Here is a 13,375-nt window from a genome sequence, read left to right as displayed (position 1 = left end):
AGAGAAGGAGGGAGGGGGAACTAAATCAAACTGTTGTAAATGTCAGGGCTCAGATTTGAGCTGGGCAGATAATAAAGCAGCAATTCCAGATGTGTGAAACAGAAAGGCACATCTGATCAGGGGGACAAGTCAGAAACCACCCCCCCCATGAATGAAATTAATCGAGGGTCTTTACCCCCCCGCCACACCCAGAGAGAGAGCCACGTGGGTGTGATCTTTGACTGCAGTGTTGTATGTTTAAAAAAAGGAGGAAAAAGATAACACTGTACCATCCTTCCCCTCTCTCTCTCTCCCCATTCACACCCTGTGTACCACCCCTCCTCTCTGTCTCCACTCGGGTGGGTGGAGGAACATGTCGATGTGTTGAGTTGCGGCTTACATCAGTGTTATAAAAGATCTACTTAGCCCGGGGAGCCAAAGAGAGAGAGCGAGAAAGGAATGGAGAGTAACATCTAAAGGCTTTTTCCTCCCCCCCTGTTGGTATCTGAAGGTGTGGCAGGGGCGAGGGCTGGGTGGATGGTGGGGAGATGACCTGCTCTCTCTCTCTCCCTGCTCCTGGGCTATGAGGAGGACATGAGGTTGCGAGCGACCTGTGTAAGGGCGGCAATTCCATTGTGCTTTGCCCATTGTGTGAAGGTTTAAGCGGAATATGCTGGTCAGAAGCAGGAGTGCCGGGCGCGAGTAAGTGTGAAATAAACCTCAGCTAATTCAACCGAAACCATTCCACCTTCACCGTTTTCTTGCTGAAACTAACCAGAGGCTGGGACCATGGGGAAATGCAATGGGCGCTGCACCCTAATTGTACTCTGCAGTTTGCAACTGGTAAGTTGAGAGATTTCCTTCATTTTTGGGTGTTTTTGTTTTAAATGTTGGTACAAAGTGGATGTGTGCTGTACCGAGAATAAACGCGGCTGGTATCTGGTGTTTCGCTCCCCCTGAGGGAGGAATAACATTTATACCCGTACACTTCCACATACTGGATTCTAGCTCCCAGATGAGACTTTGTGTGTGTATGTGTTGAGATTTTCATTCAGGCTCGTCTGTCTGCAGAGCTATATCTCATTATCCCAAAGCCTTACATTTCTGACCAATAAATCGAATAGTGAACAATAGCCACGGGGTAATAGTTTGGGTTTTGGGTTGTGAATGTGTTGACTTGATTTGTGGATGTGTCGAGGTTTATTTTTCCCGGTTATGTTGCTACCGCCTCTGCCTCAAAATGAACCTGTTCCTTCTGTCAGTGTCCAGGCTGTAGAGAGTCACGGTGTTGGAAGGTTAAAAAAACCCCGAGTGATTTCAGACATTTGGTGTGAAGTGGCTGATATTATTTCCTCCCTATGCTGTTTTGGTGCAGCAGTTGTGTGCTACGGGACTTGATCAGGTTGTAGTTATAAGAAAGGGGGTAAAAATGTTTCCTAAGCGAGGGGTTAAGTGTCCGTCCCTGGCAGGCGAGAGAACAATATTATTGTAAACTGGCCATGCCATCCACCTCTCGGTTTGTCAGTGGGTTACCTGTGGTTGGGTGACTTGAATGTGTGCACAATAACCCTGTTAATTACTTAAAGAAACTGGCCAACTCGAGGTTAACGGTGTTGAGAAGGAACAAAAATAAATTCAATTATTTACTTTTATGGAAATGGTGACACGAGTCAAACCTTAGGCCGGAGTGATTTACAGGACAGCCCTTTTTAGTTGTAGCCTGGAGGTTTCACCAGCTGCACCTTGGAGGTGAATGAATATTTCATCGGTAAAAATCCACCAAAGGGTCCATCAGATACACACACATTATGCTTATCACTAATTATAACAAATAGCCAACGATTCTGTCTTAGCCTGTGGTAATATCTTTGTCCCATGAGTTAACTGTCATGAGCCAAGAGAGTTATAGATTTCACCAAGAAAGCCATCCCCACCCAGCCCTGAGGCAGGGTCATCCAGACTCAAAATGTTGGCTCTATTCTCTTTCCACACATGCTGCAAGACCTGCTGAGATTTCCCAGCAATTTCTATTTTTGTCCCATCCAGGTTAATGTGGCAAAACATTGCCAACAACCTTGTCCAAATATGTCCCCATGAGGAGGATATGTTTCACCCAGCACCAGAGACATTGCAGTGAGACATCGGATCTAACTAACTTGATGACGCACCAGTCAATTCTCATCCCTTGCTAGCATGCTCTCTAGAGATGGGCCAATTGACCGTTTCTGTGCACGCATTCTGTTCTGCCTACCATTGTCTGTGTGATTATGTCTCAGAGCAGACAGAATTCCACCAGGCCATTGTACTTGCCGTGCTACTGTACAGTAGCTGCCACATCAAAGCTCTGGAATACTTCCCTGAGGCACCTGAGATCCATCATGAGAATTCAATGTTTGTTTATTAGTGGCACAATAACATTGACACTGCAATGATGTTACTGTGAGAATTCCCTAGCCGCCATACTCCAGCATCTGTTTGCATACACCGAGGGAGAATTTAGCCAATGCACCTAACAAGAACGTCTTTTGGAGTGTGGGAGGAAACCGGTGCACCCAGAAGAAACCCCACAGACACAAGCTCCACGCAAACAGTGCCCAAGCTGGGAATCGAACCCGTGTCCCTCGTGTTGTGAGACAGCAGTGAGAACCATTGTGCCACTGCACAGTCATGGGCAAAATCCAAGCAATGGGATCCTTGCCGGGCACACCCACATTGAGTGTCTCATCCAGAAATATCAGCTTGGATGGCCAGGCCATGCTTCCCACATGAAAGAACTACATGGGAATTCTGTAGTCTATCAGGAACTGCCCCAGAGTAAACAACAACAAGGTGGTCAGAGCAAGGCCCCTTACAAACTCCTGCATTGCAGTCAACTGACCCACATGAAGGGAAGCTCTGAAATTTGAGTTGAGGGCCATCTATGCCAAACTCTGTACCCAGAGATGGCATGGCCACTGACGCTTCTCCAAGCACCAACAACATGATGACACTGCAGCTGCTGGAAATCTGAAATAAAAGCAGAACATGCTGGGTAAACTCAGCAGATCTGGAGGAATCTATGGGGAGAGAAACAAAGTTAATGTCCATGTTGATCTCACATCAGAATGAAGAGTCATGAAAGGACCCACAGAAGACAATTTTAATAATTTGCAGGCTGGTTCTGTTCAAAAATCACAACTCAGTTAGTAAAAGAAAGAGTGACTCCAGTCGGGTAGTTGAAATGTTGGCAGGCCCTGCTGGAGAATATTACTACATTCTTGAAGTGAGTGTAGATTTGACTGTTGGCCAACATGAATGTGATCAAGCATAGATCATGACAACCACTTGAAGTCATTTCTGAATTTTGTATTCACACTTAAACAATGGCAGGAATCCCAACTCCATGTGTTGTGCTGGGATGCAGAGAGAAAAAACGTTTCAGGGGAGATAACACTTGAGTTGCAGTAAGTTTGATTCAGAATAGAGAAAAAAATATTTTATGTAAATGCTTTTTTTTTAAAAAAAACACAATCATTGTATGATTTTTTTTAAATGTGGATCATGGTTGAAAGAAAATGTGATTGGTCAGAGCTGACTTTTGGATTTGGCAAAAGCTGGGGTTACACCTGGTTGAAAGTTGTCCGAAGCCCCTCAGTAGTCTTGTGTTGGAGCCCAATTGGACTACTTTAGATACAGTTAGCAAATGAACAACAAAATACCATCCAAAGATGTTGTTATTTGTACGCGATGCTTTTGAAGTATTTAGGTGTTTAAATGCAAATACTTACGTCTACCAAAAACAGTGAAGCTTTTATTTGTGTCCTTTGCTTACTCGTTATAATATTGAAACAGGATGAGGCCATTCTTTCTCCTCAGCCTGATCTTGTCATTTCATTTGACCATCAGTGATTGCACCTTTGCAATCACTGATTGCATCAGTGATTGCCTTTACTCTATAAACTTTGATACCCTTAGCCAGCAAAACGCAAATGTTTAGCGGGATATAGTACAAATCATTTCAGAACCAAATCAATCAGGACAAAAGTTGGCTCTTTGGGATAATAAAACATAAGTAGTGTTAGAATGGCAGGTCAAGTTTCCTTTGAAAGAGAACTGAAAATGTAGCATTTCTGTAAGAGTCATCAAAAATCCACCTGACATTCTAATCAGTCTTTCTCTTGCAGGTAAATTAATCACTTAATCAGGAATATAAAAGGGGTGGGAGGGAAGTCCATGTGAATCAGAAAACAATCCAAATGATAAGGTTCTTTGCTGCAATGAAGTGTAGGAAATCAAATTGACAGGTAAATGGAGGTAAAAAGGCTCTTGGAATGAAGATATATTGAAAGCAGTTCCAGGCGCAATTCTTATGTCGCTTGCTTACTTTTACATCACCACCACCGCACCGCCCCCCCCCCCTTATGAATTGCACTATACTGTCCATCACTGTTTCTCATTCATCTATCATTCCTGACCTTCACAGGCTCTCATCATATTCAATTTAAAATCTTTTAGCCTTGTCTGTGAATCTTTCCATCATCTTGCCTGATCCAACCTCTGCTAGCTTCTGGAGTCCTGGATTCTGCCCTGCAAATGCTGTTCTTCTTTAACTTCATACAAATAGTCATGACAATCTGACACTTTTTCCCCAAGAAAAGAAACTGTTGAGGATTGTGGTTGGGTGGGGGGGGGGCAATGAAAAAATGTAATTGTTTTTTATGGTTATTAATGATTATAAACCAAAATGAGTAGATGGAGTTAAGATCTAGCACGCTCGTGATTTAACTGAAGACTGAAACAGGCTTGAGGGGTGGAATGACCTCTTGTTCATCCCTTCTCTTCATTTCATCATTGTTGGCTGAAATCTGTAGTTGCATTGATTCTCTTGTCAGGGAATTCAAGTGGTTGTTTGTGCAGTGAGATACACTAACATTGTGAAATAACTTCCTAAATGCTTGATTCTTGTATGGGATACTTGTCTCCAAAGGTTCACACTGATAACCTGGTATCGATGTGTTTTCTGAATTAAGCCATGCTTGCTTATCCTTCTCCATTGAGCAAAGCGGGCTTGAATTAATCAAACAATGAAATGTTTGACAATATAACATGAAATGTCAACATGAATGTTATGTGAAATGATGCTGTTTTGCAATTAGATTAGTCATTAAGTAAAATCTTCTAATAGTGGCTTTGCTGAACTGTTTGCATTATGTATAAAATCAAAGGAAAATTTTATTTGATAAGTAATTTGCATGATTGCGTGATTAACTTGCTTAGTGCCCCACAGCTATTCTGTGTCTTTTTCAACACCATTGCTGAAAATCCATTTGAAGTCGGCAACTCAATTCTGGAATCATCTATGGTTAAGTACAATTGGGATTTGTAACTGAGCTCTGGGATCCCAGTGAGAGAGGCAATATGTGGGATCTGGCACCAACAAGAGCCATTTATCCCAGTGACTGGCATCTAAGAACAAAGAAAATTACAGCACAGGAACAGACCCTTCGGCCCTCCAAACCTGTACCGACCGTGCTGCCCGACTAAAACCCCTTACCCTTCCAGAGGCCGTATCCCTCTATTCCCATCCTATTTATATGTTTGTCAAGATGCTCCTTAGAGTCACTATTATATCTGCTTCCATTACCATCTCCAGGCACCCATCTGTGTAAAGAAGTTGCCTTGTAGATCACCTTTAAACCTTGCCCTCTGCACCTTTAAACCAATACCCCCTAGTAATTGACTTTTCCGCCCTGGGAAAAAGCTTCTGACCATCCCCTCTGTCCATGCCCCTCATAATTTTGTAGACTTCTATCAGGTTGCCTCTCAACCTCCATTGTTCCATTGAGAACAAACCAAGTTTCTCCAACCTCTCCTCATAGCTAATGCTGTCCATATCAGGCAACATCCTGATTAAACCTTTTCTGTACCCTCCCAAAGCTTCCACATCCTTCTGATAGTGTGGTGACAAGAATTGAACACTTATATTCCAAGTACGGCCTAACTAAGGTTTTATAAAGCTGCAACATGACTTGCCAACTAAATCCAATCTAAACTGGAAGATCTTTATAGCTGCTTAGCTATACTGTAGTTTGAGAGTTTTTCCTGTTGATTGGTTTAACTCTTGTTTGAAACCAAATTCCTTGGATCCAGATCCCTTTCCACTACATGGATATGTAGCCTAGGATGATAGTTGAGTGCTGTTTTGGTGGAGAAGTCAGCTTTTAACTGTGGCATTATATGCTTATTAAAATATGCTTAGGAGGACTCGTATTTAAATAAATAACAGAAGTCCTCATGGCATTGTTTCTTTAGGAAGAAAATCATGAAGTTTATCCCTCAACCAACATGACCAAAATGGGCCATTTAGTCATTCATCTCACTGAATTACTTATTGAAGTAAAAACACTGGCTAGGACATACTTTTGAAACATTTAAGAGTGTGAAAGGTTCTACATAAATGGAAGTTTCATTGGTACTGGAGCCCTTGAAAATGCAGGACTTCTTGGATCATTAAACCATATTTTTTTTTTGGCAGAAAGATCAAGAATGATAAAATCCTGCATTATTTTCATCTGCATCAGGATTCCTCGAGCCTCCAGCAAGCTTAATTAATCAGTCTTTGATTTTGGTTTCTTGTAGTGAGGCAAAGCATTTGACACTTGCAGCTGGGTATCCGAACGTAACGGTGATTTGAAGCAGTATCGTTATGCTTCGTGCATTAAATGTTTCTGATGTTGTAAAATATAATAAATCTTGTCATTTCTTCAGAGACTTGAAACTGATGGGTCCAATTAAGAACACTTAAGTTCCAGTCTTTCGGAATCCATTTGTTGTAATTACACCAATGTACTGGCTTGTAATCGGCATGGGTGGGACAATATAGGATTGGAATGTTCTGTTCACTTTTTAGTGGCTTTACCGCACACATCTCAATTTGTCACTTTTCTCCCTGATTGCAGGTCAGTGAAAATAGGCTGAAGGTAAGACCAGGGCAATGGGATTAGAATAGATTATTTCACTGTGAAGCAAGCCTCACTGCAATCCCAGTGTTTTTTTAATAGGGCCTGAAATCAAACTTTGGGCACGTAAAGCATGGTGATATTGCATTAGTTGATCATTATCCTCATCACTTTGCTTCCCTTTCCATCGGCTGATCTGCTGTAGCCTGTTTGTGTGTCCATGCTGAAGACAAACTGACTTTTAATGGGATGTGGGCATCACTTGCATTTATTGCCCACTTTCGTGCCTGACCTTCTTAACCCTTGATTCCCTTTGTATATCAAAACTCTGCCTTGAATATATTCTGTAACCCAGCCTCCATTCTTTGCTTGGAAGAAAATTGCAACGACTAATGACCCTCTGAAGAAATTTCTCCTCATCTCCATCTTAAATTTCCTTATCCTGAAACTGCATCCCCTATTTGTAGGTTCCCTGACGAGACGAAGCATCCTCTAAGCATCTATCCTGTCAAGCTCCCTCAAATCTTGCGTTTAATAACATCACCTCATAGAATCCCTACAGCGCAAAAGGTGGTTATTCAGTCCATCAAGTCTGCACTGACTACAATCGCATCCAGACCCTGTACATCCCCGTAACCACAGTAAAAAGTTTGACAACACCAGGTTTACCCCAAGTATTTACCCTGCTAGTCCCCCTGACACCAAGGAGCAATTTAGCATGAACAATCCACCTAACGTGCAAATCTTTGGGCTGTGGGAGGAAACCAGAGCACCCAGATAAACCCCCACAGGCACGGAGAGAATGTGCAAATTCTACGCAGGCAGTCACCCAAGGCCGGAATCAAACCTGGCTCCCTGGCGCTGTGAGGCAGCAGTGCTAACCAGTGTGCTGCCCATATTATTCTTCTAAAGTGCAGAGTATAAGTCCAGCTCAACCCTTCCTTTATAAGAAATCCCCCTCATCCCAGGAATCAACCCTAGTCAACCTTTGAATTGTTCCCGATGCAAGTATGACTTGAAATAAATGAGATGGCCTGTCTTAGCAGGTTTACAATGTTAGAGTACGTGTACATTGATAGGGAGATAGACAAAATGTTCCTGACAGTTTTCCCAGGGGAAATATTTTTTTTCAATTGAAAGAAATGTGTGTGCTCGCCAATTTGGCCAGTCACCTGACTGAAATCTTTTGATGCTTGGAGGCCAAGATAGATTCTGCTCACAGTACCAATTATTTTCTATGAAGTCTCTGACCTGTGAAATCTCAGACGTGCACACTTTCAGCCTTGGCACTATCTCCCTCTGCAAAGGTTGCCAGAAATTTGCTTCTGACTCTATCTTCAGCCCATATTTCTATGTTCTTGATAAGTGCGTGTTGTTTGTAGTCTGCAGGAGGTTTAGTTCCAAGAGCAGTTATGATGGGTGTAGAATGAGTTGGTGAATCTCTTCGGTTTTGCAATAGAGACTGCCAAACAATTGTTCCCTTTTTCCCCCAATTTCTTTTCAGTGCCACATTGGTGACCATGTTACCCAGGTTGCGATTCAGACCCTTCTGCCCTCATGTAAGCACAACCTTCTGATATGGCAACACACCATCCTAAAGTCAATGTTTCCCATGAAACAAAAAAAATATTGATTAGTTTCTGGGAACACACCTTGATTTGATTCATTATTGTCACATGTATTAACATACAGTGAAAAGCATTGTTTCTTGCACACTATACAAAGCACACCGTTCTTAGAAGGCAACGAGAGAGTGCAGAATGTAATGTTATGTTAATAGCTAGGGTGTAGAGCCAATTCTGTGAGAAATTGAATTGTTAGAGAGTTTAAAAGAGTTAGAATGAAGTTTTAGGAACTTAAAACGAGAATAGAAGACAGAATTAGAAGGTATGCTGGACACAGCCTACAAGAAGCCGCCTCACTCTGGCGCCATCTTGGAAAAAAAATTCTTTATCTGAATTTCGCATTCATCAATGGAAGTATAAAATTGGCTGGATTATTCTAACTGTAGCACAGGCATTGCGTGTTCCATAATGAAATACAAGTTATTTCAAACCATCTTCATTTCTTATTTTATAAGCCATCTCTGAAACTACAGCGAGCGCTAACATCTTACTGGAACCTGGTCATCCGCAAGGAAGAATCACCTCGATATGAGGAGCTGCCGCTGACGGTTTCAGCTTCCGTCCATTCCACTTTGGGCTATCCCTGTCGTTTCTGGAATCAGTTAGAACACAAGAATTTGAGGACGAGATGGGCAATAACACCAAGAAACAACTGTTTCCCTTTAATAACTAAAACCTAATACTTCTCTCTGCCACTTCCTCCATCCAGAAACTCATCCAGTTGTCACCTCAACACACTTCATTGTCAAATTCAATGACCTCCTCTGGTAACTTGCTTCATGTTCTTGTTGGCCTTTGGGTGGAAAGCTGTTTGACTTCTGGTTTCACTTCTGAATTTCTCTTTTAGCTTTTTTCCCTTTTGTATTTAAGCCCCTTTTTATCACTGGAGGCAATTTGCTTAAATTGCTTTTGTAACTGCACTTTTTGAAAACTTCAATTACACTGCCTTAAATCTCCTCTTCTCTCCAAGCTGTGGCATTTGACTTCTGTCCACTTTCCTCAGTAAATTGTGAAGGGTGATTACATCCCTGATTTCTGGGTAAAAGATTTCTGCTTATCCCAATCGAGTTGAGTCAGAACAAAATCTTTGGTCAGATCTGACCCGAAGGCGCAAACTGCTTGATTGAATTATTGAGCTCAATTTTCCGATGACCTTTTTATTACTTTTTTTAATATAAAGGAAAAATCGGCACGTAAATACCAATTAATACTTGGCTGTAAAGTTCAAATGGTTTGCTTTTTAATCCCATTTGTTCTTCAGATGAAATGATGGCAGTGGACAGTCTGAGCTTGTGTACCAAGCGAGGCAATTTGCATTGTTGGATTGAATGAACGTCAAACAGAGTAGATACCTCAATCCATTAAGAGGGCAGGACAGAAAGCCACCTAGTCTGTTTTTTTTTTTGACTCTGATTAAAAGTGTCACCAATAAATGGTGCCATGAGAGTAGTGAAGTCTTCAGGCTCTTTATGGTCTCATAGGTGCAATGTTAGCATAATCCCCATGGATGTCCAGCCAACTATGGTAAAGCAAAAATACTGTTTTGATAAAATAGCAACATATATTTGGCTGTCACCATCTCCCTGTCTTATAAAGATTTGCTTTCCATGCCCTCCAGTAGGCAGGAGGAAATAAATATTCCTGGATCGCCTGTGGTGTTGCACAAGGTGAGTCGGGCACAATTAAGCAAGAGGCAGTGAATTAATCTCTCTCTCTCTTCCTTTCCCATAACGTGTAAAAGATGCCATGAATAAGGTACTTTTTGAAAGTAACTCCAGACTTCCAATGGACAGAAATTTTACTTTTTGCATGAGGTGACTGAATAGCAGATCCTTTGTTTGAAAATCCATACTGATAAAACTGAAGTATACACCAGAACCCAAGGTGATTATGCAGTGTGCATTTTAACTTCTTGCCATGTGGAGGAACATCATGCTGACAGAAATACTATATGTTTTCTGAGATGTAACATTTTACAGCTGAACAAATTAAATAAGGACAATATCATTCCAAACTCCTGGAAATTCCCTCACATGGCCATGGCTTAGTAGTATTAGCATACAATCCTATTGTGCAGAAGGAGGCCATTCAGCCCATCAAGCCTGCTCTGACCACAGACGCTATCCCTATAATCTCATACATTTACCTAGTTGGCCCCCCTGACACCAAGGGGCTATTTAGCAGGGCCAATCCACTTAACCTGCACATCTTTCGGACTGTGGGAGGAAACCGGAGCACCCAGAGGAAACTCACGCAGACGTGGGGAGAATGTGCAGACTCCACACATCCAGGGACCCAAGCTGGGAATTGAACCTAGGTCCCTAGCACTGTGAGGCAGCGGTGCTAAGCACAGTGCCACCCACTAGACTATAAATCCAGGAGCTCAACTAATATTCTGGGGACTCGCGTTCCAATCCCGCCAAGGCAGAAAATGGAATTTGAATTCAAGATGCACAATTTTGCTTTTGTGCACGGTAAGGTTTTGCCTCGTAAACTTCCATGAGGGAGTTATCATGAGCGCTGCCCAATGAGTAAAACTGATGGTCGCTTAGAGTCCACCAGGTTTTTCTTTAGAAGGCACGGAGAATAAAGTTTGTGGAAGGTTGCTTGTTCCTGTTGGGGGAAGGAGTTGGCTGTGGAAGCACGTTGGGTTGCATCCAGTTGGAGCTATTGGTTACAATCCCTTCAGGCTCAGTCACCTTTGGGCTAACTGTACTGCTTTAGAAATATTTAATTGTTCATTCAGAATTTTATAGAGGCTCATCTATCCGTGGGCTTTTTATCTGTTCCGGAGACTGTACCAGCCTAGTGACCTGAGCAACTAGAATGTACCAAATAATTGCATGTAATGAAACAAGCTGCCTGGCACTGAACTTTCTCAAGGGGGATAACTTTAGTAGTATCTGGCTCTGTGGAAAAAATATTCTGCCTTTAATTCAGATTTATGGTATCCATTTTTATCTTTCAGTTGCTTAACATTAGTCACAGAAGTGTACTAAGTTTAATCTATTCTATGGGAGTGAGTAAACAGTAAAAAGGGTGAGTTGAGACTGCAGACCCATCAATGCTTATCCAATCCACAAGACTGTAACCTCATGGACCGTTCTCCCAGATAATGATCACTAGAGAGAGAATCGAAAAGAAGGGAATAAATAAATCAATGATCCCTTGAACTTTAGCACAGCCCTTAAGTCATTTTGAGAACACGATGTACAGCTTGCTGTATGCTTCCAGTGAATGATGATTGCCAAATGTACTTTCTCATTTAATGACTGCAAACTAAAAGCTGTGGCCCAGTGGAATCACTCTTGTATCTCTGTGTCAGAAGAATGTGGGTTCAATCCCCACTTCAGGACTCGATCACAGCTAACATAATTATCACTGCTGCCTCACAGCGCCGGGGACCCGGGTTCGATTCCCGACTTGGGTCACTGTCTGGGTGGAGTCTGCACGTTCTCCCCGTGTCTGCATGGGTTTCCTCCAGGTGCTCCAGTTTCCTTCAAAGGTGTGCAGCTTAGGTTGATGTGGCCGTGCTAAATTGACCATCAACGTACCGGCGTGTGTATGATCGAGGGATTAGCAGGGTAAAAATATCTGCGGTTTTGGGGATTGCTGTTGGTGTAGGCTCGTTGGGAAGAATGGCCACCTTCTGCACTGTAGGGATTCTATGATTCAAATGCTCTGGCGTAGTACTGGAGGAGTGCTGTGCTGTCAGAGGGGTTGTCTTTCAGATGATGCATTAAAGAGCAGCTCCGTCTGTCAGATCTCCAGTAAGTGTAAAAGATCCTATGGCACAATCTCAGCGAACAGCAAGGGAGTTATGCCAAGTGTTCTGACTAGTTATCCCTCAGTCAGTATGACAAAAATAGACGACCTGATTTTGACTTTGATTTATTATTGTCACATGTATTAGTATACAGTGAAAAGTATCGTTTCTTGCATGCTACAGTATACAGTTCATACAGAAGGAAAAGAGAGGGTGTTAAACATAATGATAGTCATAGCTAGGGCAAAGAACTTAATGAGGTAGGTTCATTCAAAAGTCTGACAGCAGCAGGGAAGAAGCTGTTCTTGAGTCGATTGGTACGTGCCCTCAGACTTTTGTATCTTTTTCGCGATGGAAGAAGGCAAAAGAGATAATGTCCGAGGTGTGTGGAGTCCTTGATTATGCAGGCTGCTTTTCTGGTCATTATCACACTGCTGTTTGTGGGAGCTGGGTTGTGTCAAATTGGCTGCTGCGCTGCCTACTTTTACAACAATGACCACACTTCAAAAATCTTTCTTTGGTTGGCTCCTACTCTGCCCAAGACCGTAAGAAACTACAAAAGGTCGTGAAGGTAGCCCAATCCATCACGCAAACCAGCCTCTCATCCATTTGGCTCTGTTTGCACTTCCCACTGCCTCGGCAAAGCAACCAGCATAATCAAGGACCCCACACACCCGGACGTTCTCTCTTCCACCTCGTTCCACTAGGGAAAAAGATACCAAAGTCTGAGGTCATGTACTAACTGACTCAAGAACAGCTTCTTCCCTGCTGCCATCAGATTTTTGAATGGACCTACCTTGCACGAAGTTGATCTTTCTCTACACCCTAGCTATGACTGTAACACTACATTCTGCACTCTCTCTCCTTTCCTTCTCTATGCTTTGTTTGTATAACACACAAGAAACAATACTTTTCACTGTGTGCGACAATAATAAATCAAATCAAAAACATGCTTTGGATTGTCCTGAGGTTGTCAAAGACATTGTATAAATGCATGTTTTTTTTCAAATAAAAACTCTCTCTTTCATGGCAACATATATTTCATAACTTTGTCCAAAGTTACAGAT

General features: G+C 42.3%; 1 protein-coding gene across 1 annotated transcript in view; it reads left to right on the top strand.

Moving 5' to 3' along the window:
* The first annotated feature begins 363 nt into the window (after positions 1–363).
* Positions 364–13,375, top strand: part of nkain1 (sodium/potassium transporting ATPase interacting 1) — a 552,359-nt gene continuing 539,347 nt past the window's right edge. Inside the window, exon 1 of the mRNA XM_080211300.1 lies at positions 364–822. Coding sequence (XP_080067426.1) covers positions 769–822 — 54 coding nt within the window. The 5' untranslated portion in view covers positions 364–768. The remainder of the gene's footprint in view (positions 823–13,375) is intronic.

Source organism: Carcharhinus amblyrhynchos, chromosome 24, assembly GCF_965287045.1.
Source record: "Carcharhinus amblyrhynchos chromosome 24, sCarAmb.v2.hapA, whole genome shotgun sequence".
Lineage (NCBI taxonomy): Eukaryota > Metazoa > Chordata > Chondrichthyes > Carcharhiniformes > Carcharhinidae > Carcharhinus > Carcharhinus amblyrhynchos.
Note: the sequence above shows the minus strand (reverse complement) of the source record. Positions and strands in the feature narration are given on the sequence as shown.